The sequence below is a fragment of the Diplotaxodon limnothrissa genome, linkage group LG5 (assembly GCF_057381915.1).
Source record: "Diplotaxodon limnothrissa isolate DT_005_m linkage group LG5, D_limnothrissa_male_GT1.1, whole genome shotgun sequence".
Taxonomy (NCBI): Eukaryota; Metazoa; Chordata; class Actinopteri; order Cichliformes; family Cichlidae; genus Diplotaxodon; species Diplotaxodon limnothrissa.
The window spans coordinates 10460315-10486729 of NC_140600.1; the positions used below are offsets into that span (position 1 = coordinate 10460315).

Sequence of the window (26415 nt, forward strand, 5' to 3'; positions counted from 1 at the left end):
TACAGACGTTTTATCAGTGTTAGTTATGGGGTGGCTGTAGCTCAGGCGGTAGAGCAGGTCGTTTGCTTATCGGAAGGTTGTAAGTTCGATATCCTGACTGCTCCAGTCTGCATGCCAAATGGGCAGGATGCTAACCCTGAGTTGCTCTCTGATGCATCTCTTGGAATATCAATGTTAGATAGAAAGCGTGTTTGTGTTAGGCAAGTTACATAATGTACTTTGAGTGCTCGGATAGAGTACCATTTATCTACAGAGTATTTAAAAGACACCATAGTTTCTTCATTCTTATGGCTAATTATACATTTTTAAAATATATACATATTTTACTTTTTTATTATTATGCCACTGGGCATGAATACATTGTATTTATTTACAATAATTAAGGTCACGTATTTCCGCTCCAGGTTGAAAATTGTTTCTGTTTTTGAGTTAAATGCCTAAAGAACTACATTACCCAAGAAGCACTGCCGTATTATAAATAGTAACGAAAGGGGCGTTCCTGCGGTGACATGTGGAGGAGGTAAGAAGAGGATTGTTGCCGAGGACGCATTCAGCTGTCAGAGATAACGTCGCTCAGGCTGCTCTGACCTGGAGTTTCACTGCCATGGACTTAACCGAGGATAGGACTGTGGAAATTATCCCGTGCTGACCCACTTCTTCCCGCGGTTCTCTCTGCCTCTATCCTTTGACGCCTTCATTTTAGTTCTGTCAGGTAAAGTCCTTGCCTGTGCGCGCTAGTTTTTTTTTTTCCAGGCTCGGGCTTTGTTCATTTTGTCACTGAGATGCAAGCATCCCTGTCAAGGAAGTAGCCCACGCGCTCGTTTGTTTCTGTTGTCTTGCTGCAGCTCGTGCGACCTGACATGTAATGTAGCTAGAATGCTCGTGCAACTCGGTTCAAATGTGCCACGAGACGTTTAAATTAGTTTACGTGCTTTGACACAGGGCAGTAGAGAAGGGAATAGAAAGTTTACATGTCTAGCGTGGATTGAGACTTCTGATTTCATTTTTTTAATTTTAATCTTTTATTATTTTTGTTAAATGTCTCTGTTCCTTCACAATCACATCCAGGACTATAAATATGTTTGCCCCTTAGTGATGTTTGATGCTACAGTGTTACAGACAATGAGCTTCTCAGTCTGAAATGATGGTGACATAGGTTTTGGGTGGTTCTTAGTAACTGCAAAAATCACAGATTATATAGACCACAGAAGGTATAGCTGGTGGTCTTTCATTCGAGCTGAGGTCTCGTAGCCTGAAAACAAACAGGTCACCTAAATACCAGACCTATTGCTTTCACCCAGCTATAACAGCACAATACACATGAAGCTTTTTACTGTTTCATTTCTAACAAATCTATGAACGAATATTGCATAAATATGTACAAGCTGTACTGTTAGGCAGAACTGGCAACAAAATAAAGCCATGCAAGGGGAATGGACGGCTTTGTAGTTCAGTTATTTGTGGTTAATGTTTATAATAGTAGTTTTTGTTATAGCCATTGGTGATTTTGCAGTAGGTGGTGCTCTGAGAATGGCCTAAAAAATCAAGTAGACAAACAATGGGTAGCAAAATCATAAAGGTAATAATAGTTTAAATAGGTGATCATAACCACTGCAGCTTACAGTATAGGTACACCTGAATTGTATTACTGCATGAAATGATTTAAATGTCTTAAATAAGTATGGCTTGCTTGTATTTGCTGTCTGTCATGATTCTTTAAATTCTCATGTTGTCAACTTTTTGCAGGTGTTATCACCACAGAGAAACCATGTCAGACAAAATGTCCAGTTTCCTCCATATCGGGGACATCTGTTCCCTGTATGCAGAAGGCTCCACCAGTGGATTTATCAGCACTTTAGGGTAAGCCTTCCTGTGTTTATCTTAATTTTCATGACTCCTCCACCATCTCCCTATTCCAACACACTGCAAAACGAACAAACTAACCCATGTAATGAATGAGTTGTTTCGAGCCAAGGCTAAAAGACCCAAGTGTTGTTTTTCTTTAAGTATCTCACCCAATTTTCTTTCATAAGCTTCACTTATAATGTACAACATGAATGGCGATACCAATGTATATATTGGCCTCTAACAAATATCAGATTGGCCAGTCTTTAGTCAACATAAAAAAGGTGATAGTGAATAACTGATTTAACCAAAATTAATGAAAAAGAAAGATGAGGTTTTTTCAGGTGTTTCCAGTTCAGTTGATGTATTGCAGAGACTGGGATAGAAAAATATTTGGACTAGGCAGGAAAACGTAACAGGGTTTGGTCCTTTGGAGGCTTTATTTTGCACACTGTTTAGCCTGTCTTGCAGATGGCCAGGCATCAATATTTTAGCTCAAATATTAGTACAGTAATGGGTAGAACTTGTTCGTTATGCTGCAGTTTTGTTGCTTGGTTTTACCAGCAGTGGCTGGTAAATGCTGTCTCTTAGTAAATTATTTAAAATAGAACACAGTATCTACCAGCTCTAGCAGCTTTTACAGAAGACGCTGATACACCGTGCTTGTAATCTTCAAATTTAAGGACATCTATGCTGTGTGTACCTGATGTGTTGCAACTTATTTCAGTCAAATGTGTAGCTTTTCTTATCTATGAATACACAGCAACATACCATGTCACTCTGGATAACTGTGTCAGTCCAGTGTTCTCTCTGAGAAGTGCTAGGTCCTGTAGTTGTAGCTTTATTTATTTATTTTGTGTTTGCTTGCTGTTCTGTGCCTGAAATTACTCTCCCGGTACATGCTGAGTACCATGTTTTCAACTAGTTGACATCTCCACTCCTTCCTAATTGTAGGCAGTGAGTTAAAAGTGCATCTCATTATGTGGAAATTGAGAAAGTCTTGACACACAACTGGCACACAGAGGAAAAACAGAAGGCTAAAAGAGGAACAGTGGGCGATCATTGATGTGAATGTTCCTGTCCAGCGTCTGGCATCTTAGGCTTCAGCACCCAGAATTAGCCTGTTTCTCTCCCTCCTGCTTCTTTCTGTTTGCTGTCCTGGGGAGTTTGTTTTTCTTCTCCTGAGGTGAAAATGGGCACAGCATCTGTATTGTCCTGTCCTCCCTCTCCCTTTTAAGAGCTGCAGTTTTTCTGCTCTTGCCTTGTCACTATTTCAGTTTGCCGTTTACCAGAGGATGAGTCGAGCCCTTCTCCTTGCCTTCAGACGCTATGCTCTTAAACAATTTTAGTGTTATGCGTCACCTACCATAGCAACAAATGTGAGCACAGCTTTGAAGGCTACCACCATGACGGTGTCAATTTTCCTATCTTGTGTTGTTATGCCAAGTAATCCCCCCTCCCAGCCCATCCGCTTCTGTGAGCGCTCTCTGTTAAAGGGAATAGCTTAGAGGACGTACCTATAAATAGATTTATTGTATTAAGTGTTGCACTCCTGAGAGACAGGTGCATTTACCTGGATCACGACTGGTGCGGGAAGGCTGACAATCAATGATAGTGTAGCCCTGAAGGCCACTTTCTGCCCTTGGATTTCACTGACTCCTGAGTTTCATGTTTCTTTTGGAGCTCGGCCCATCGGTGCATCAGTGTGATCGAGGTGATCAGCTTTTCATTTCTGCAGCGAAGTTTCTCACGACATGTGACTTCTGCATCGTCACAGGGCTCCTGCAGTGTGCAAGTGTGTACAGAATGACCTATAAAAAGATGCACCTGAATCAACCTGCTCGTGCATCCTACACAAGTGTCCTCTTTGTGCCGATATACTGTCTTATAGTTATCCCAGGGGCTTCCCCTGAATTGTAATTATCGTACTACTGACTTTAAATTTGTGCTTTCACTGGAGGTTGATGATTTAGAAAACTATGATTCAAAGAGGAATAATGTTCCCAAAATAGAGGCCCTGAAAGACAGGAGAATTGCTTACAGCTTATAATTTTAAGCTACAGGAATGATTTCAGCAACTTCTCAAACCCCTTTGAAATGTGGTGGTTTACACTGTTTGGATTCTAAAAAAAGGCTTTCAGACACCTAATATCTGTCCAGTTCTTTGAACTCAGGTGTCACATCTGAACTTGGACAGATTTCTCTTTTGCAGCAAAGGGAGTGCTGACAGTAAGGCTGAAACTGTCAATGTACTGGTCAGTCTGTGTTCCCACCTTCACCTATGGTGATAAATTGTGGATGGTACCCCAAATGATACGATAAATAGATACAAAGCAGCAAAAATATCTGCAAAGATTACCTGGGCTCAGCCTTAGGTTGAGGAGCTTAGTTATTTGTGAGTGGGTAAGAATAGATTTGCTTCTCCTCTGCATCAGAAGAAATTTGAGGTAGCTAGGATGCCTCCAGGGACATCATCTAGATGAGGTCATTAAAGTGAGTCCCACTGGAAGGAGACTCTGGGGCAGACCCAAGACATGCTGGAGAGATTGTGTGTCTTTGCTTGCTTGGGAACATTTTGGGGACATCATAAAAAAGATTTGTCATGACAATGAAACTTGTATTTCTTCTGACTGACAGAGCTGTGACAGAGCAGAATTAATATTGCATATACTGTTGTGTCAGATTAATTCATCTATGATTGTAGAAGCATGTAAAATACGGAGGAAAGTAGCAGTTAGTAATTAGTTTCAAGCAACCAATTTATTTATATAGCACTTTCAGACAACTCCCAGCTGAAAACAAAGTGCTGTACACTTGACACACCAAAAAACAATACCTTGAATAAGTTAAAAAATTTGTATTATTACAAGCTACTAATGCTGGGATGGGGCTCCTCTGTTATATTTGAGCTGGCAAGACATTAAGTGTTTACACCTTGGACGTCTACTAGAGTTAACCTTGCTTCTCTATTCTGAACTGAGCAGTTGCTTTCACATTTCAGGTCTGCTTTCAGAACAGAATGATTGGGTGTGCATCAAAAGTCATAGTGAGAGCAGCCTCTGCCTATATACACATTATTGCCAAAATTATTCTCCCACCCATCCAAATCATTGAATTCAGGTGTTCCAATCACATCCATGGTCACAGGTGCATTACATCAACCTAGTACCTAAGCATCAGCTCAGTGAATTCCAGCGTGGTACCGTGATAGGACGTCACCTGCGCAACATGTCCATTCATGACATTTCCTTGCTACTAAATATTCTACAGTCAGCTGTTAGTGGTAGTGGGAGTGATTGGGAACAACAACAACCCAGCCACTAACTTGTAGACCACGTAAAATCACAGACTAGGATCAGAAGATGTTGAGGAACATCATGTGTAGAGGTCACCAATTTTCTGCAGAGTGAGTTGCTATAGACCTGCAAACTTCATGTGGCCTTCAGATTACTTCAAGAACAGTGTGTAGAGAACTTTATGGAATTGGTTTCCATGGCTGAGCAGCTGCATCCAAGCCTTACATCACCATTGCAATGCAAAGTGTTGAATGCAGTGGTGTAAAGCATGTTGCCGCTGGACTCTAGAGCAGTGGAGAGATGTTCTCTGCAGTAATGAATCACAATTCTTCAACTGGCAATCTGATGGCCGAGTCTGGGTTTGCTGGTACGAGGATTGGTATAAGAATAATTTCAGACTGCATTGTGCCAAGTATAAAGTTTGGTGGAGGGTGGGTTTTTCAGGAGTTAGCCTCAGCCCCTTCTGTAAAAGAAACTCTTAATCCTTTGTCATTTAGAGACATTTTGTACAATTTCATTCTCCCAACTTTGTGGGATCAGTTTGGGGATGGCCCCTTCTTTTTACCACAACACTATTCACTAGTGCACAAAGCAAGGTCCATGAAGACATGGATGGGTGAGATTGGTGTAAAAGACTTCACTGGCCTGCACAGAGTCCTGACCTCAACCTTAGAACACATTTGGGATGAATTAGAGCGGACTCAGGCCTTCTTGTCCAACATCAGTGTCTAACCTCACAAATGTATTTCTGGAAGAGTGGTCAAAAATTCCCAGCAACCCACTCCTGAACCTTGTGGAACAGCTAAGGCTGATATAGCTGCAAAGGTCGGACTGACAACATATTAAGCCCTATGGATTAAGAATGGGATGTCACTCAAGTTCATATGGCTGTGAAGGCAGATGAGCGAATATTTTTGGCAATATAGTGTAGATTACTGGAGCTACCATCTGGAATCTATTCTAATGGTCATCAAACAATCTTTATTGATAAATACAAAAGTGTTAAAACTCATCATTAAGGGTACAGTGGAGTCTAAAACAGTGTACGGTGAACTTTGACCGGTCAGTGCAGTACCCCTAAGTTAAGTCAATTTCAGGGTTTTGTTTGTGTGTCTATTTTTCTTTTTTCTTTTTTTTCTTTTTGATGTTCTGCGCATTCGCACTGAGGTGATTAAAGTTGGTCAGCACATGCTTAAGTGTCCCACAAATCCAGGCCAGTGAGTCAACATTCACAGCACTCATAGATTCTGGATATTTGGTCGAGGGATGTACACTAGTAGTTAAGTCCATGTTTAAAAGTTGCTACCTTTGGGAGTTGGCACCAGAAATACTACAAATATAAACAAATTATTCTATAAATGCATAAAAGCATTAGAGCATTGGTTTTAAGATTTTATGATGCCACTGTCTCTATAAGGGGTTGCAGCCCTGACTGAAGGCTATGCCCCCTACTCTTTGTGTGAAGGGTTTAAACAAGCTAGGTGAAGAGTAAGTGCATGACACTTGTGTAAACCAGCACAGCTCTGCAGTACTTTAAATGAAGAAAATGAGAGCATCTATATAGGCTGTGTCAGGGTAAAGCAGCAATATGACCAGTCAACTAAAGCAATTCGTAACCACCTTTGATACAGCTATGTTGATGCTAGCATGCAAGAAAAGCGGGATACTGCTGCTAGCATTCCTTACATTTGCACACTTGGGGTGTTTGTTCCTGTGTGTGTGTTTGTGTGTGTGCGTGCCTGCATAATTCTGTGATGGCATAAACAGAAACATGTGTGGCCTATATTCCATACATTTAAAGCATTAAATTTGATTATTAAAGTATGTCTCTTGAATACTCATGCACTGTTTGCATGGTCAGTATTTAACCTTTTCCGGTAGATTATGCTTTTCGGTATTTTGAGTGTTTTGCTGTTAGACTTCTTCTCCATTTTTGGCTTGTTTAAACGATTTTTGAATTGTTAAGACATCAGAAAGCCTTTAATTGTCATTGTACTTGGCATTACAGTGAATTTAGGTGTTCTGCTCTAATGTGGTGCTTTAAAATAAACACATACATAAAATATATTTAAAATACATAAAATGACATATGTTTAAGGGCACAGTATAAAACCGTTATGGAGCTATCTTTATTTGTTGGGAGCGATTACTGGATTTGGAAGCTGTGAGTGAATCTGGTACCTCTGGATTTCATGGATCAGTAACGCCTACAGAAGGCAGCAGTTCAAACAGATGGTGACCTGGGTGAGACGGTCTTTGATAATGTTTTGGGCTCTGCAGAGAATGTGGCTGTTCAAAATGCCTGTCCCAAGCAGCATCCCTAATTTTGACTATAAACAGTTAAGATACAGCCACAAGATTTGCATACCTCATTCCCATGAAACGCCAACTTGTGGCCAGAAGTTATTGAGTTGGTAGCTATATGTTACTAGTTCAAGGCCACACAATAACCATTTTTGTCTCTACAGGGCTCCATAGAATATGCTACAGTGAACAAATAAAGTAAAAAGTGTTGGAAACACAATACTTTGCTTATTTAAGAAAAGTTTTTTTTTGTTTGTTTTTGTATTCAGTCATATTTTGGGTACATGAGCTGCATGAATTAGAATAATCCAGATAGTGATGGGTTTTACCTGAATTATCGCCCTAATTTAATATGACTCTCTCATAATATCGTAATATCATTAGGAATGCTGTTATTCAAAAAGTTATTAAACCCTTCTGAGGATTAAAGCAAATTTCATTTGCATATGTCCTTATTGACTCACTCATAATGATGGCTGTCTGTGCAGGCTTGTGGATGATCGCTGTGTGGTACAACCAGATACAGGTGACCTCAACAACCCCCCTAAGAAATTCAGAGGTAAGGTCTAAAAATCACTCGCTTCTCTCTTGATGAACATTTCATGAAATGAGTCTGTGTTGCTGCCATTTTATGCTCACTGCTGCCTTACATTCAAACTGAAAGATGCCGTAGAAACATGCAGGAGAACGCATCAGTCTCACCTGTTACTCATGAGCAAATTGTTTTGTGGTCATTTGTGCCCATGCTCAGGATGGATTATATGCATACATTGTCTGCTTGGATCTTTTATTTAACTATTTAGAAAATGCAGAGTATAATACAACCCCAATAAGTTATATAAGCCCTGTTTGTTTTCAGAACAACTAACAATATATTTTAAATGGTTTGAAATAGTCTTTACTCTTTTTTTTGGATATTAACCCTCACAATTAAAGGTGACTAACTTGGAAGTTGTGTGCACAACTTTTTTTGTGCTTGTGAAATAATTTCGAGATGGAAAGGGCAATGGTTATACTAGGATGTCGAGTAGGGAAAACCTAGAAGGACTGCGTTGCCATAATTACCTGAAGCAGTTGAGTACTGTTCAGATATACTCTCTTGGCAGCAAAGGGAGTAAGAATACATTTGACATATCATTGTACAGCAAACCCTTTTTAGCTGTGATGGATTCATGAATTTTGCTGTTCATATTACAAATTCTGACCCTATTTTGAGTTGTTTTGCAAGTGAAATGGCACAGCTGCCAAGGACACATCCACTGACTTGTAGCAGTGCTCCTTCCAAACAGATTAAATTGGTCTCATTAGACATGAGAAGCCTAGCAGGACTTCAAGTGTCCCTGTCATGTCTCAATTGATGATCTCTTATGTCAGGTCATCCCTGAGTGATGATATCCAGGAGGAGAATAGTCTGTGCCCAGAGCCAAAAAGCCAAAGATAAACCTGCACATTATTTGACCAAAAGAAAAATCAAGAATGAATAAAAAGAAGTGTCATTTTGATGGTTATCTTCATATAGTGTCAGTACCAGGCAGCCAGAAATGGCTGATCCTTTATATCTACTGGCCTAGGGTAAGCAGTTTCCCGACTAGTACGCTGATGGTTTCAGATTCAAGTCTTCTAGTCTAGCAAGTGTTGTTGTGTGGACATAATAGCTTTGTCTCTATCACGTGTGGTTGTGTTATTGTTCTTATATGTAGTTTCTTTCAGGCAGAATGCCAGGCAGCTGTAAACAAAAAGCTTGTCACAGGAACTTGCCGTCCCTGCTAAATAGCAGGGTCTAAACTGACAGCGTGAACACATGCACAGATTAACTAGGAGGCATGTGTCTAAAAATACAATAAGACTGTGTTTTGCTTTTGAACACCAAGTACAGTTCTGCTTTTGATTGTATGCCAACGCTATCAAAGAGGATTTATACATCACCTTCCTCATTCATTGAGATCAGACTGGCTTTGTTAAGAGCTGCGTGAGCTCCAACAGTGTTTACAAAATATAACCAAAGCCTTTATGATGGGCATTCATGGGCCAACCTATTGTTAGGTACAACAAAAGACTTTCAGTCTTATCATATTTCTTTTTTTTTTATGCAGATGGTGTTCAGTGTACCTCTCGGATGTAGATAATTTGTGTCACATGCTCTGAATCACTGAGTTTAGCTTCTTCTAGCTTCTCTTTCAGTTTTCATACACATTCTTTAATCGCTGACTTTATTTCTGTGTTTCCTGAAATTAGTCTTAATACATAACTAAGATTTTTTTAAAAAGCACAGAATATTTTCACTTTAGTGCTTAGAACTCGTCCTGTTCTTCCTTCTAAAACCTGTGAATACCTGATTCAAACTAATTTAGTTCTTTAAATCATGGTATTCTTTTGAAAATGCATTATGCTTTTCATCAGTGTAGCTGTATTGTCTGTTTGGCACTGTGTAGGAAAACACCACACACCACATGCATGAACCATTTCTTTGTTCAGTTATATTCATAGTTTAGCTATAATTGCTTTCCACATAGCATGCTAACCATAGACTGACCTGATTTACTGAAGCATCAGATTCAAAGTAGAACATTTGCAGCTGTGTGTGATGACATGGGGATCTGATTGAGTCACTATTGGGGGAGTGGAGCATTTTAGGTTTAATAAAATGGTGTAATTTTCATAACCACTTAGTGGGAGCAGTCAACCAGGAACTGCTCCAGCCACAATATAAAGTAAATTGTCCTTAGCGGGTCCTATTCATGTTTTTAACACTTCAGGAATCATGCAGATCTTTTGATTTCTTTACGACAACATTGCCCTCAGGCTACTGCAGTAAAAGTGGCCACAGTTCTGTGGTGGAAATGACAGCTTAGGTTCGGGAACACATTTTGTTTCTGTGAAGTTGGAAGTTAAAACTAGTACACAGAAAAAAATATCCAGAGACGCTGTCTTCGTCTCACAGTCTGAATTACTTTTGTCGTCAGCACACAGTTCAGACACACTACCCTTATGAGTCTTGCACATTTAAAGCCTTATATGCTGCTTTTCTGTACCAGGGAAAATTTGGATGAATAGCAGATAGGCAGCAGTCTTTTATGAGTTTAAACAAGGCCTGCTTTTCCAGCTGAGGATGCAAAGAAATGTGTTCATGTCTGACTGACCTATTCAAATCATATTCAGAGATGTGGTTAATGAATACACTGCAGTAACTGCACAGGGGAACTGTATAAATGTACTTCTGGTATCATGCTAGGGTTCCTTTTATGACATAAACTTACATATATTATCCTAAATAAAATGGTATATTTAGATTACAGATCATTTTTATGAGTCAAGGAAGCAATAAAGAGATTTTTTTTTTTTGGGGGGGGTGGTATTGTGAAGTAATACATAATCCAGCCACAGACAGTAGTATCACCTCTTCTATTAAGGCGAGTGTTCAATAGAAACAGAGTGAAACCAGAGCTAAATCCTGACGTCTTGGTTTGGTAATAATAGAACCTGTAAGCTGTTTAAAAAGTCTTTATCTCAAGGATGTATGTAGGGAACCAGTTTTATTTTAAATCTACGTGTATGTCAGTCTATGTTCACATACAGGTTAACTCCATGATTGCATGTCATTTTACCTGTGCATATAAAACTTTGTGGGTACAGGAAAGCTTGGCGCTCAGCTCTGCTCAGTCGTCCTCTCGTGCACAATATTATGACTGTTTTTGTTGTTAGAAACACAAAATCCAGAAAACTGATAAATATTATATAATTTGAGATGCCATCCAAGCTGCACTTTGCATATAATTAGTAAAAACTGGAATGTGTTGTTGGACTCATTTGTTATTTACCTGAGAAAGAACAGGTAGCAAGATGCTCTAAGAGGAAAAAAGGCAAGAGCAAAAAGCCATGGTTAGCAGGGGAAACGTTTGGTTTTGGCATTTATGTGAATTCTATGCTTCAGACCGCATACTGCATGGGATGTTTTAAAAATGTAAATTTACCTGCCCTGCCACACTGTAAGAAACTGTTCATGACTGCTTTGGGAATTGATGTGATGTAGCATCAGCTGTCTGTGGCATGTGCTGGACAAGCAAGTCAAATCCCTGGAGGCCTCATCTTCTTCTTAACCACCGGACACCTTCAGAGCTCGTTGAGAAGTCTACAATGCAGTGGATCAGAGCTGTTTTGGTGCCCAAAATGTACGTCATGCACCAAATGTGCAAGTAAAATATTTGAAATAAATGTCCCCATTTCTGTTCTACCTGCTGTTTTAAATACAGCCAAATATTAACTAATGTGTAAGAAAACCCACAAAGAGCTTTTGGCCTTTTAGAATTTCATTTATTACCCTGACTTCTTTCACTTTACTGCTTTTTTTTTTTTTTTTAATTAATTTACCATCAAGTCAGTTAACTTTTGAGCTATTTAACGGTACAGTTAAGTAGGAGAGGGGGTTTTAATCAGTTTCAGCTGCTTTGGTGTTAATGAAATTAACAGGTGCACTAGAGGGGCAACACTGAAACAACACCCAAAATGATTTAGAGCTGACATGTTTCCTCCTCATCATCTTTGACTGTTTTTGCTAGTTTGCATTTGGCTAGGGTCGGTGTCGCTGCTACATTTCTATCAAAAAATGTGGTATCTTTTAATTCCTAACACATTACTCAGTCCCTATCAGGATAAGGGAGTTTTTTCCCCCTATTGAGATGTTTTGAAAATTTTCCCTTTAATTTTTTTCAAGAATGTATGTATACCAATCTTGTTCTTTTTTTCCAGGCTCAGAGTAAACATATTATTTCTTCACAAGTATTTTCAGTAGGGCTTGAGTGCGCATGAGGAATGAAAAATGTGAATTTAAACCATTTAAATGAATGAAAAAGGTTGTTATTTATGACAGCTTTCAGTTGGGAATTAGGAAACCAAAGTCATGAAATCAAGCAAGAGATTGAATTAGAGATGTTTAAGAACCATCACTCAGGCACTGACATCTCCTTTTGAAGTTTGTCATGATTAGCTTGTTAAAGAAACAGGAAATGTTAAGTAATCAGTTGGGAAAACACCTACTCTGAGGGTTTTGTTTTGCTCTGTTACATTAGGATGCCTGGGGGAACTACACTGGTAGGCTTAACAGAGCTAAGGCAGAGAGACAGGGACCAATAAAAGAGAAAGAAGCAGTGGTCTTTATGAGTGGAAAAATTACTCACTTGCCCTCATGTTAGCGTAAAAGGGTAATGCATGGGTATTGTACTGGATGCACTGTGTAAGGCCTTCATTTTTTGAAAATATGATTCTCTGTAGAAGTCTCTGTAGCTTCGTCTTACTTCCTAAACCCAGATAAAATTCACAGTTATTACTATGAATCAGGGATCAGGGTTGCCTCACTTCACTCTGTTGGAGCAAATTGCGAGCTTTAAATCAGAGGCCAAATGTGAAATTCATTTTCTACAAAGCAGTATTTCTAAAACAGGAAATACTGCTTTACCTATTTTTTTTCTTTCATTATTCACTGATGTTACAGAGTAGAATGACGCTACCATTCAGTAAAATGGATCCACTTGTAGTTTTCTGCTATGACAACTCGTGATGCTCTCTAAAATGCCAATGATGACAGGAAAGTGTATATAAATGTCTTTATTTTGTTATTTCAGTGATTTTCCCTTAAAAACCTACATACTTATTACTCTTTGCATAATAATTGGTTAAGTGTGCAAAAGGTGTGCTTTAGAGTTTTATTGTTCAAAGATTGGATTTGGAGCAGTTAAAAATTCAAATTTTTAACTGCTCTAAAAGAAAGGACTCAATTTCGTTGCTCGTTAGCGATTGTAATGTGTTAGTTTCTTACTTCCATCTCTTTTTGTTTTTCTTTCGCTTTTGGTTGAGCCTAATTGTGGTAAATGCTGTAAAAAATGTAGTCTTTTAGGTAAATTACACTATTTTCTCATGTTATTATCGTTCCTTCAAGCAAATACTTCTCTGCCCGTAATATTTAGGTTCTTCCCAGTCTATTTTTGTCTTTTCCTGGCTGCCTACCCCATCAGACAGATGTTTTTGCCACAGCCCACTTTTCTCTGTTGGTCCTTGGCCTCCTGTCATCCTGTCCTCCCTCTTCTACCCATGCCACATGATAGATAACTCTGAGACGCTCCTGCAGTGGCTGCATTTCCAACAGCAGCATCCACTCGGGCTTTAAAAAAACTGTACCACATTTATAGCTCACTGGGTCTCCTGTTTCACTTAGCATATACAGTACAGTGTCTACAGTATACTATAAAGAATTGAGCATGTTTGCTTCTAGTGGGTAATTCAGTCTGACCAGATAAAAGACGATTAATTTACTTCATGTTGCAAACATTATCTATAAATACCTGCAACACAAGTAAATTTTATTTTGTTCTACTGTTATAATCATTACTATTTGTGGATTTAGTAGTTCACTGTTTTGAGGTGTTGTTTTTGAGAGACTGGCAATTTATCCTTAATCTTGACATGAACAGCTAAATGTGAAGATGCTCAGGTCGTCGGTGTCACAGTGAAATCAACCACTGGTTCTTAGATTTAGCAATTTTCAAGCTTCTGTGTTAGCATTTTGTCCATCACTGTGTTACTTGGAGCCACAATTTACCATGTTTGGATGAAATGTTGGATAAGTCATCAGCCAATACTAGCAGCCTGTCCATGTACCGCACAGTCACACATAGCTGATTATTATTGCTATGTAACACTCTAAAAATATTTGTTTATGCCAGCTGAATCTGCCCATATTCCTAACTCTCACATTCTTTAGGAAGTAGGTGTCCATAAAATTCAAAGCTTTTTATACCTAAAGCTTTAAACATGTTTAATGTTGTAAACTTTGAGGGCACTTTAGTGTGTACGTCTGTAGGGATTAACTCTGTTATGGAGCCAAACTGTTTTGGCAATCGGGCCAATCAGCTGACCAGCATTCATTGTGACAGTGGGGGAAATTTATGTTCATACTCGTATCTTACATCAACCTATTGAGTTCCTGTTTCTTTATTCTTTGCTCCCTTTTAACCATTCAAATTTTAAACTGTTCTGTTATTTCTGCTAATGCCAGGTACATCTTTTGTTGCTCATAACTTTTATAGTTTTTAAAATATTAAGCTTTATAACATTTCAACTCGTCATATCTCTTAAACTCCAGAGACATGAGCCATGTGCCAGTATAGCTTCAGACACTACTGACACTGAAAGAACTTTTTTGATACCGTTTACCGTTTTTCCATGAATTACGTTTGTTTCAGGATAGGAAACCTGTCCTTCTCTCAGATTTCAAACTCTGGATTTGAAGCAGTTTTTTCTTTCGTCATATTTCTCTCTGGGATGAGTGCGGGTTTGCCTCATTGGGACAAGCAGGCACCCAGAGAGCGGGCGGTGCAGGTTCGAGTCCTACCTGCATGTTTTCCCTGCTCTTGCTCCCTCTGCTTTCTTGACACTCTTCAGTGTACCCTTTCAAATAAAGCCATCTTCAGCAGGCAGTTCAGCTTCTTCAGCTGTTTTCGGGACATGATTTCTGCTACACGGCATTTTAGCAGGAAATGCAACTTTTTCTAGTATGATATTGTATTAAGGTTATATCTTGTAAAACGAATGCAGGGTAAAGTACTATATTGTATTGAACATCTTGCACAAACTCTGGAGAGGAGTGTCCTGTGCCATTTGTGTTGACAAAATAACTTGTGTATATATATATATATTTTTTTTTTTTCAAAATTAAACTCAGGAGCGTACAGTGTTTGGTGCGACTCTGTAAGACTTCTAGTCTTTCAACATTTAAAACTATCAAACTAAATTGCACACAGGTCATCATTTTCAGTTCCACAGTGTGCCAAAACCTTGCTTTGTTCTACTGACACATTCCTCTGTTTGCTGAGGTCAAGCAGACCACTGCTGATATGAAAAGATGAAGTGTAACTTTTCACCTTCCTCTTCTTATTTCCCCCCTAGATTGCCTTTTCAAACTGTGTCCTATGAACAGATACTCGGCACAGAAACAGTTCTGGAAGGCAGCAAAACCTGGAGGCAACAGCACTACTGACACAGTCCTCCTCACTAAACTTCATGTAAGTCTGACATCACCATTCCAACATCTTGCAGTGCTGTGTAACTTTGTGCTGTTGTGTAGAAAATGTGCACAGACAAAAATGCTGCATGTTTCCATCTCTGTACCTCTGTTCTGTGCATTAGCATGCTGCTGATCTTGAGAAGAAGCAGAATGAGTCTGAAAACCGAAAGCTGCTGGGGACAGTTATCCAGTATGGAAATGTCATTCAGGTGCGTTTAAGGCCCAGTGAGATAAGGTTCTTTGCTTAACAGAAAAGCTGCAGTATTTAAGATTGAAGATAACTCTATTTAATGAAAGAGGCGTTTTAAATAACTGCTACAGCACAAAGATGTGCTGTAAAGTTATCTGTTGCAGGCTCTATTATCTTTACACATTACAAAGGAATGTTTTGCACTCGAGTATGAGGTCATCGGTAACTAGAAATGTAGTCTATGACACCCACAAGGACTACAGTATATACAGTAGGTCATGGATAAATAGCTATACAGTGTATATGTTAGTATATCAGTGACTTGTTGGTTAACTGGTTTCAGGGGAGATCATTTTAAAAATATTAATAAATAAAAGGCTTTTGTATCAGTCAGCTTATATGATCCATGCTCTGTAATTCTTTCCACTGTCTCATTATGATAGTAGCTGTGGGGGTTGTGACCGTGTGATTCTGTTTTTTCTTGTTGCCAACAGTTGCTGCACTTGAAAAGCAATAAATACCTGACAGTGAACAAGCGCTTACCTGCACTGTTGGAGAAGAATGCCATGAGAGTGACGCTGGACTCTGCAGGAAACGAGGGATCCTGGTTCTACATCCAGCCTTTCTACAAGCTCAGATCCCTGGGAGACAGTGTGGGTAGAGCAGGGTGTGGGAGTCAAGTTAATTATGCTCAGCAAGAGAAATCAAGGATATATTTTTAGACTTTTAAAGAGGTTTGAAAACAGGAGTTACGTAGACTGATGTGTAGCGCAGAAAATTGGAACGCCAGAATAGGTTTACATTTAGCAATTGTACACTCACCTGCTGACTACTAAACTACTGATAAACTTTTTCAAGTCCTCCCAGTTTGTTTCTGGGTTCTTGCAGTTGTTTTCGCAGTATCCAAAAAAACAAACAAACAAACAAACATTCAGCAACCTGCTTTAGACGGCTCAGGTTTATTTATTTACTTATTTATTTATTTTTAATGTATAGCCCCAAATTATGTCAGTACTGTAAACATTTGCTTCAGTTTTACTAGTTTACAATGATAATGTTAAATACTTAAAAGCCAGTTCTTATTAAATATATAACTACATAGTAATAAATTATTATATCCACTCACTGGACATTTTATTAGGTATCAGGCTGAACCCTGTTCCCCTTTGACCTACCGTAATTAATTGTGGCAGATATTCAGCCTGGTGAGGGACATTTCTTAGAGATTTTGGTCCTTATTGACATGATGGCATCACAAAGTTGCTGAAGATTTGTCTCCTTCCGCCACATCTTAAAGGTGCTTTAATGATTTAAGCCAAGATTGGTGCACTGTGCTCCTAAAGCTCATGGTCAGCAGCAATACTCAGGTTAGATGTGACAATGTTTATGCCAAATTCTGACCCCACTGTGCAAATGTTGCAGCAGATATTAAGACTCAGATCAAGCAACATTTTTCCAATATTCTGCAGTCCAATCCTGATGAGCGCTCGTTAAATGTAGCGTCAGTTTCCTGTTCTAGGCTGACTAGAATTTGGTCTTTTACTGCTGTAGCCCATCTGCGTGCTGCGTATTCAGCGATGTCCTGTTGTCTTCCTGTCAGCTCGAAGTTGAATGGTTTGAACATCAGCAGGCTGTGCTGTCTATGTCCATTGACTTGAGTTGCTAACATTTGATTGGCTGGTTAGCATTGTATTAGTGATTAGTATTACAGTTAAAGTGGTATACCTAATAAAGTGACCAGTGAGTGCATATCAGTTAATGTCCTTCTTTAAGTGGATTTAATGGAAAACTATAGATTTTATTGTTTTTGTATTTGTGTTTGGGAGTTTTAGGTGCAAGAAATCTGAAATATTAAAATAAAAAATATTCATGTAACTGCACTCAACCTCTTAAGAAGTCTGCAGGTTTAGGTGTGTGCAGTTAAATAGAAGTGGATTTACCTTACCTGGCCTTACCTGTGGTACACTTGCCTCTAGCAGCTACATTGGAGGCTACTGGTTTAACACACTTTAACTATTAGTAGTGTAGTTATGTTGTGGATATTGTTGGTGCCAGGTTTTGACCTGGAAAGTAAGATGCGGTGATATGGAAAGAGCACACACTACACTGACATAACCTCTAATCCTCCGGCTCCTTTTTCTACTCCTGGTGGATGGAAGCTAATAGAGTTAAGACGACTGATCAGCTAATTAAGTTGCATTTTATTAATCCTCTTGGACCAGTTTTTCTTCTGCATGATTCATCCTCCCTACACAGGAACAGGGGCTGCTCCAGTGCAGAACTTATACATTCCACCAGCGCCACCAGTGGAAATGACAGGAGAGGCTAAAGGCTTTAACTATTCTGTTTGAATATGAAGGTTTTTCTTTGAGGGACAAATGTCTCATACTTGTCAGCTGGACTGGTTGCAGAAAGTAGAAGTTTGTCTATTAAAGTTGATCTGGTTCCTTGCCTGAAAGGCAGAGATTTCAAACTTGTTGTGAGACTGTTTTTTAAATTACTTCACCTAATTCAAATTTCTTTTAATGTTCAGATTGTGTGCAGCAAAAACGAATCAGCTGTTGATCAAAAGATGTTTGTTAGACTGAAGTTTCTTTTTATTATTTTCTAATACCTGCTCTCATATGTCATATGTGGTGAATATGTAATGTTAGAGACAAGGGCTACAATTTCATTATTTTCCTCAGGCTCTTTCCCACACAGTATGGTCTACAGCACCACCTAGTGGTTGACTGGAAGCTTGTTTCAGTATTGCAAAATAATATACAGTAGTTATCCCAACCATCCTCCATTTAATGCACCATTTTCTTTGTTTCTCTTGTTGCTCCTGCAGGTGGTGATTGGAGATAAAGTAGTCCTTAACCCCGTCAATGCTGGACAACCTCTGCATGCAAGCAGCCACCAGCTAGTTGACAACCCAGGGTGCAATGAGGTACAAAACACACAGTTTTGTTAAACTTCATTTCTGTCCATCCAATTCTGGGTGAATGCACATACACTTTATTTTATATATATATGAAGTAAAATAAAATACTCCTATCTTTCAGGTTAATTCTGTGAATTGCAACACAAGTTGGAAAGTTGTTCTCTTCATGAAATGGAGCGACAACAAGGAAACGATACTCAAGGGGGTCAGTGAGCTCAGATTTCTGCATGTGGTTGTTTTTTTGTGGGGTTGTTTTTTTTTTTTTTTGTTTTTTTTTTTTACATTAAGCATTTTTTCCCCAAATGTACATATAACATCCTTACTGGCTACAAAGCAGGCGTATTAGAACACATGAAACGCAGTTTAATAGGAACAACAATAACCTAAAAACACCATTTAGGTTTGAAAATAAAACAGTCGAAAGAGAATAAAAACCATGGTAACTGTCCACGTGTGTTTATCAATGTAACTGCAGGGCGATGTAGTCCGGTTGTTCCATGCGGAGCAGGAGAAGTTTCTCACTTGTGACGACTATAGGAAGAAGCAATATGTTTTTCTTAGGACAACCGGCCGGCAGTCTGCGACTTCTGCCACAAGCAGCAAAGCACTGTGGGAAGTTGAGGTCAGTAATTATGTAAATGCACAATGCCTTTGAAGCTCAGTTTTCTGATAATTGAGTACTTAAAACTTAATGTTCACCACTATCTTTGAGCACAGTAAAAGTGATGTTGCTCAAATAAATAATGCGGGTTTATTGTAATTTGTGTTTGCGTGTTTTGCCGTTGCCAGGTGGTTCACCATGACCCATGCAGGGGAGGTGCAGGCTACTGGAACAGCCTTTTCAGGTTTAAACATTTGGCCACAGGGTGCTATTTGGCTGCTGAGATGGGTGAGGTGTGTGTCACCATGTTTACTTTCGTATTTTTGATTTGCAGTTATCACTTTGTACCCATGCTACTTTGTCATGAGCTTCCAGAACAATACTGTGAAATGTTTGGTTCAAAGCTTTGTTACTGTATATACACATGCTGGGATGTTGAAAGCACAGCAAAGGGACAGCAATATGAAAAGTAATGATGCTGAGGAGGCTGTTTTAATGTATGTTTGCCAGGTTAATCCCGACTTTGAGGAGGAGAATGCCGAGCAGCGGCCCTCTGTAAGTAAGCCTGATCGCTTCCCCCCTGAGTGCTCTGCAATGCCCTGCTGGTTGCCTCACCGTTATTAATCTTGCTTGTTAAAATCTCTGCTGGGTCTGTGCTTCCTGCTCTAGGTGGTGGACTTTACACCCTTTAATTTCCAGGTACTGTCACACAGTCTTTACATAGTTGCAGCAACGTATTTCAAACATTTCTTGTTGTCTCAATGTTGATCATGCATGCTTGTTGCCTTTTTGTTCGCTGCAGTTTTTGTGGCACCCTGTTCATTTTTTTTGTGTGTGTTTAGTTGCACTTGATAACCACATGGTGTCACCATTCTAGCATCCTACCTGATGCATGTCTTAAGTGAAATTGCCATTAGGTGTCAGTGTTGTTATCTATGGTTTGATCATGCTGTTGGTCCAGCAAAGTCCAGCTGTATGATCAATTGTTTGGTTTTTTTTTCAACTTCCATCAGATATTAAATCTAATTTGTAAAATCAGATTAGCTGGTGATTAGTGGGTTGACGTAAGAAGACAACCTGGATATGCCTTTGCCTCAGTATAGTTGAATAGTGTAGCCATATTTTTTCCGTAAGCTGCAATCATTTTGTGTTTTAGTGGTTTGCGCCTCCTCACTGCATGCTTTCTTCCTTTAGCTGGATGGAGATAATGAAGCTTTACGTGGTCGCCTGCGGGGTCCACAGGAGAAAATCATGTACACTTTGGTGCCTGTTCCTGATGGTATGGATATTTCCTCCATCTTTGAGCTGGACCCTACCACTCTGAGAGGCGGGGACTCCATGGTGCCCAGGTTTGGCATTTAACACAAACTTTTTTATTCACATAAGCATGCCACAAATACTGCTTCTGAAGCCACTGAATTTATGCAAGTTCACAGTATGCAGAAATCAAAAGTAAAATGTTCCTAGTGTACAATCATAAAAGATGTTAAGATTAATGTTCAGACACGTCCAATCAGACCAATAAGTGGTTTCATAGATGCCTCAGTAGTGTTTTTTTTGTTTGTTATTTCAGTGGGGGGGAAAAAGCATCAGGAATGTTGTAAAATATGGGGGAAATATGCAGATGACAAATATCTCAACAACACCTTGGCTAATCAAAAAGACCGCAATGATGTCAAGACTTCAGCAGTTCAAACAGTGACAATAGTAAACTTTTGACTCATGTGCATTGTGAGGGGGAATTTGGAACGGCAGTGGAAAGGGAGTTTCTGAGGTGATGACTGCGTTTTGCAAGGCTGGACAAGGGCCAGTTTTGTTATGAGTGGTCTGACACATCTTTCAAACCAGAGACAAAGACGTAGTTGTGTTGTTTGGGTAAATTTTTGTTGTTGTTTTTTTTGTTTTATTTACTTTCAGAAATCATGGAGCCTGTGTGTGTGCGTGTGTGTGTGTGTGTGTGTCACACTGGTAAGCTTGAGATTGTGTGAAACTTACCAAGGAGAGTTAGGAAAGTCCCAGTATGGCATGAAACAGGAAACCGCTGAGGTTTGGATAGTGTTCACAATAAGGGAAAAACTTTCAGTTTTCTAAGATGACATGCACTATCACTTAAAAACACACTTTAAAAAAAAACAAAAACATCTGGCAGAAATGTTTTTTGGATTTATTTTCTTAGATTAAAATTTGATGATACAAAAGCAGTCGCACGATGCAATATATCATGTAGTCTCTGTCCTAAGGTTGGTGATAAGCCTCTGGCTTATTCGTAATGAGCCTCAGTTTGGTTTCTCAATTCCAGCTGACATCACTGTGTTAAAGAGAGAATGTGTCGTTCTAACATTACAATTGTGTAATCGTCATTGTCACTGCACATAAGGTGAGCTTAGATTCTCCCCACCTTCTATCAAAGCCTCTATTGTGTGGCATAGTCAGGTGTGTGTCTGCATGATGCAGGCTACTACTACGCCTCCCACTCCAACCTAAAATAACCTTGTCCCTCAAACTTCAGCCAGGGGACTAACTAATGCCTGGCAGAACCAGTACACAAAGGTAAGCCTGTTAGCCTCAGTAGGCGGTTATGTAATGCCTGCCAAGAATATGGCTGCTGTCTGTGCTGAAGACCTCTCTCTCTCACACACACACACACACACACACACACACACACACACACACACACACACACACACACACACACACACACACACGCGCTTACTCACTCACACACGTGGAGCTGGCTGGATGCTTTGAGAATGAAGGACGTAGTTGGCTCAAACGTTACTATGTGTAAAGGTTGAGTGCTTAATGTAAGAGAGATAATACTGTACAGGTCACTGCTGGCTAATCTGTACAAACAACACACTTTCCTGAGGAAGCCACTGTAAGCAGCCTTTTCCAGAACCAGGAAGCTTGTTTACAATTATCAGCTGCACGTTTGTCACATAACAGCGTCCAATAATAAATCTAATCAGAGTGCTTATGGTCTTCTGTGTTTTTTCAGACAGGAGTTGATTTATGGTCTTTTGTAGGTCTTAATTGTGAGCCATGTTGTGAGCTGAAAATGGAGGTCTTGGCCTGAGAGTGGAATAAAAGCTTGTTGAATGGAGCTGTCTGTCTTATTGAACGCTCAAAGCCTCCTTAAATCTGTCTAATATTCATAAAACACAACGGGATTTAAAACAGAAGATTTAGAAAGTTATTAAAGAAAGAAAATATAATGTGCCTTCGTATCTATTCTTGATCACAGAATGCCCACAACATTAAAACAAGGTTGCGTTTGTAGCTGTTGATAGCACCAAAGGCTTATACATGGGCTAACAATGATTTTACTCCATGATTAGTCTGATTATTGAAGCGCTATGCTAACTTGTCCCCATCACACTCCACTGTGCTCTGTAGCTGATTCGCAGCTTCTGTTTGTCTTTTGTTTTATTTCATCACATCAGCTTCCTCTCTTATTTACAGGAGCTCCTATGTGAGGCTACGACATCTGTGCACCAACACATGGGTTCATAGCACCAACCTCCCCATTGACAAAGAGGAGGAGAAGCCTGTTATGCTACGGGTGAGTAGTTGCTGTGGATCAACATGCGAATGAGTCTTTATTAACAGTTACAGTGATTGATTTGATGTTTTTTCCAGATTGGAACATCAGCAGTAAAGGAAGACAAAGAAGCGTTTGCCATTGTCCCAGTGCCACCAGCAGAAGTGCGTGATTTAGACTTTGCTAACGATGCAAGTAAAGTGTTGGCGTCCATTGCTGGAAAGCTGGAAAAGGGTACCATTACACAAAATGAAAGGAGGTATGTATGACACCAGACTGCTAACTTTCTTATTGGGCTTTATATTTTATTTGTAAGTTGTTTATTTGGATAGTATAAGTATAGAAGGACATTTTTCACTGAAATTAAGACTAAACTGTTGAGTTGGAACTTGTACCCTCTCCAGGTTTGTGACAAAGCTCCTGGAAGATTTAGTTTTTTTCGTGGTAGACATCCCCAACAGTGGGCAGGATGTCTTGGAGATCATGGTCAACAAACCTAACAGGGAAAGACAGAAACTCATGAGAGAGCAGAATATTCTTAAACAGGTAGGCCTTAAACCTATGAGACAGTTTATGTACTGGTTTAAAATGTTCACTTTAGGCACTAAAACAAATCCCTGTTGCCTTTTACAGATTTTCAAACTTCTTCAAGCCCCTTTCACTGACAGTGGTGATGGTCCCATGCTGCGACTGGAAGAGCTGGGAGACCAGCGCCACGCACCGTTTAGACATATTTGCAGGCTTTGCTACAGAGTGCTCCGCCATTCCCAGCAAGATTACAGGAAGAACCAAGTAGGTTCAACACCACAGCTTCACTCAGAGCTTGGGTAGTGTGACATTTTCTCTGCATTGATTACCCCCTCCTTTGTCTGATTTGCAGGAATATATAGCCAAACAGTTTCGCTTCATGCAGAAACAGATAGGATATGATGTGTTGGCAGAAGACACAATAACTGCTTTACTTCACAACAACCGGAAGCTGCTGGAAAAACACATAACTGCTGCTGAGATAGACACATTCGTCACACTAGTGAGGAAGAACCGGGAACCAAGGTAAGGCTTACAGAAAGACACGCCCTGGCTGCTCTCTTCAAACTGTAACACAAGGAGCCCCTGTGGCTAGACTGGGTCAGATTTGCTTATTTAGCAGCTCTGAAGGAATGCAAATCTATGTAAACGTATTCAAATGAGTGAAGTACGAATATGAGTGGAATTGCTTGTGCAGGACCTCGGTACTAGAGGGAATATGCTGACAGCTAGTGCGTAAATGTATTTTGTTTATGTCATGTAAATTGCTGTTAATGATGTGTGAATGAGGTGGATCCAGTGGTTCAAACAGAGAGGACTGTTTGAAATGTTAGAGTACTGAGGCAGGGGGAACGGCCAAGAACATTTTAATATACAGTAGTTTATTTATTCTTCCTCACATAGGATAGTATGTACAGTGGAACCCCGGCTTACGAAGACCCCATTTAACGAAAAATTCAAGTTACGAAGGCACTTAACGGCAATATTTTTGCCCGTGGTACGACAAAATGCCCGTGTAACGAAATCAGTTTGCGAAATGCGTTTCGCTGTTCCACGTGAAAGACGTATTGTTGTTTGCAGTGCGCTATTTTGTGTGCTTTTCGTTTGCAATTAGCCTATCGTTCATTCATAATGGGGCCGGCATAAGGCATAAATATGAGCGAGTTTAAAAAAATGTAAAAAAAATGTCATTGCACAGTGTACGTACGTACATTAATTAACGTAAATGTAAGTTTTAGTTTTGATGTTTAGAATTAAATTCCCTAATGTTATGTACATATGCACGTACGTATGCATGCATGCATACATATGCTTTCTTCAGCCTCCACCAAGACCTTCGTCTTCAGCCGCATCGCCTCACTCAAAAGGTGCTTCTACTTACGAAACCTTTGACTTACGAAAGACCCTCTGGAACGAATTAATTTCGTAAGTCGGGGTTCCACTGTAGTCTGAAATTTGTTTCTTTATTTTTTAATTTAATATATTGTCATCTGTCACCAGGTTTCTGGACTACCTGTCAGATCTCTGTGTGTCCATGAACAAATCCATCCCTGTGACACAGGAGCTCATCTGCAATGCTGTGCTGGACTCTAGCAATGCTGACATCCTCATTGAAACCAAGTGAGATGCTCATTTTCATCAGGTGCTTTAATGTGGTAAACTGAAATGAGAGCTTACAAAAAATGTTGGTGTTGTGTACCAGATTGGTTCTGTCGAGGTTTGAGATTGAGGTGGCGACAAACGAGGACAATCCAGTGGAGGCGGAAGATGAAGAGGAGGTGTGGCTCTTCTGGAAAGATAACTCTAAGGAGATCCGGAGTAAGAGCATCCGGGAGTTGGCCCAGGATGCAAAGGAAGGCCAGAAGGAGGATCAGGAGGTGGTCAGCTACTACAGGTGTCGTGTCTTTATGATGATAATTTTAATAAAAAGATTACAGCTCAGATTTAGAAAGGACTAAGAATCCATTTTCTTCCCAGGTGCCAGCTGAACCTTTTTGCCCGGATGTGTCTGGACCGTCAATATCTCGCCATCAACAAGATCTCCGGTCAGCTGGACGTGGATTTGATCCTGCGCTGTATGTCCGATGAAGACCTGCCGTACGACTTGAGAGCATCTTTCTGCCGTCTGATGCTGCACATGCATGTCGACCGTGACCCTCAGGAGCAGGTCACGCCTGTCAAATATGCTCGTCTGTGGTCTGAGATTCCATCTAAAATCGCTATTGATGAGTGAGTTCATATCATAAACCCTTTAAAGGGGCATGTATCGCCATTTCAGAAACGACGCAGTGTCTTTTAAAAGCGATTCTCCTCTAATTATCCAGCTATGACAACGATGGGACCACACGGGATGAGATCAAAGAGCGCTTCAGCCTCACCATGGATTTTGTGGAGAACTACCTGAGAGAGGTGGTGTCGCAGAATATTCCCTTCTCTGACAAGGAGAAAAACAAGCTTACTTTCGAGGTAACGCTTCTTTGTTTGTGGTATGAACAGATGAGAAGTGACATCCGTTTATTAAAGTTGTAAATCATTTGTTGGTTCTTTTCCTGCTTGTAGGTCGTGAACCTGGCAAGGAACCTCATATACTTTGGTTTTTACAACTTCAGTGACCTGCTTCGACTGACAAAGATCTTACTGAACATTTTAGACTGTGTACATGTCAACACCATCTACCCCATTAACAAGATAGAGAAGGAAGAAGAAAACAAAGGTAAAGAGTGAATGTTTTCCCTTAGCCTGAATACTTTCTTGCAGCAACAATTTTATCAAGCTCTCACTTTTCCAGGTGTGTAGAGTTTTAAGGAGAAATAGTATCAACAAATAACATCTGACCTAAAATTAAATAGAGTTTCATTTCACTATTTTTTTTTCCTTCATGCAGATTTGAATGTTTTCTTGCTCTGTCTGTATTATAGGTGGCAGTAATGTGATGAAGTCCATTCACGGAGTTGGGGAGCTGATGACCCAGGTGGTGCTGCGAGGAGGCGGTTTGCTGCCCACCACACCAACTCATCAGCCTGAGGGCGATGTGGTTAAAACTCAGACTGAACCGGAGAGAGAAGATATCATGGTCATGGACACAAAGCTCAAGATCATTGAGATTCTGCAGGCACGACATCAGGATC

General features: G+C 39.8%; 1 protein-coding gene across 1 annotated transcript in view; it reads left to right on the plus strand.

Moving 5' to 3' along the window:
* Window positions 1–568: 568 nt before the first annotated feature.
* The window catches only part of itpr1b (inositol 1,4,5-trisphosphate receptor, type 1b), a 79617-nt gene continuing 53770 nt past the window's right edge, over window positions 569–26415 (plus strand). Inside the window, exons 1-24 of the mRNA XM_085353789.1 lie at window positions 569–712; window positions 1747–1860; window positions 7934–8004; window positions 15384–15499; window positions 15624–15710; window positions 16186–16344; window positions 18525–18623; window positions 18739–18822; window positions 19093–19239; window positions 19407–19511; window positions 19729–19773; window positions 19888–19917; window positions 20413–20567; window positions 22681–22780; window positions 22858–23018; window positions 23164–23305; window positions 23393–23551; window positions 23640–23812; window positions 24788–24907; window positions 24990–25181; window positions 25265–25516; window positions 25612–25753; window positions 25847–26000; window positions 26206–26399. Of these exons, the coding sequence (XP_085209915.1) occupies window positions 1769–1860; window positions 7934–8004; window positions 15384–15499; window positions 15624–15710; window positions 16186–16344; window positions 18525–18623; window positions 18739–18822; window positions 19093–19239; window positions 19407–19511; window positions 19729–19773; window positions 19888–19917; window positions 20413–20567; window positions 22681–22780; window positions 22858–23018; window positions 23164–23305; window positions 23393–23551; window positions 23640–23812; window positions 24788–24907; window positions 24990–25181; window positions 25265–25516; window positions 25612–25753; window positions 25847–26000; window positions 26206–26399 (2979 nt within the window). The 5' untranslated portion in view covers window positions 569–712; window positions 1747–1768. The remainder of the gene's footprint in view (window positions 713–1746; window positions 1861–7933; window positions 8005–15383; window positions 15500–15623; window positions 15711–16185; window positions 16345–18524; window positions 18624–18738; window positions 18823–19092; window positions 19240–19406; window positions 19512–19728; window positions 19774–19887; window positions 19918–20412; window positions 20568–22680; window positions 22781–22857; window positions 23019–23163; window positions 23306–23392; window positions 23552–23639; window positions 23813–24787; window positions 24908–24989; window positions 25182–25264; window positions 25517–25611; window positions 25754–25846; window positions 26001–26205; window positions 26400–26415) is intronic.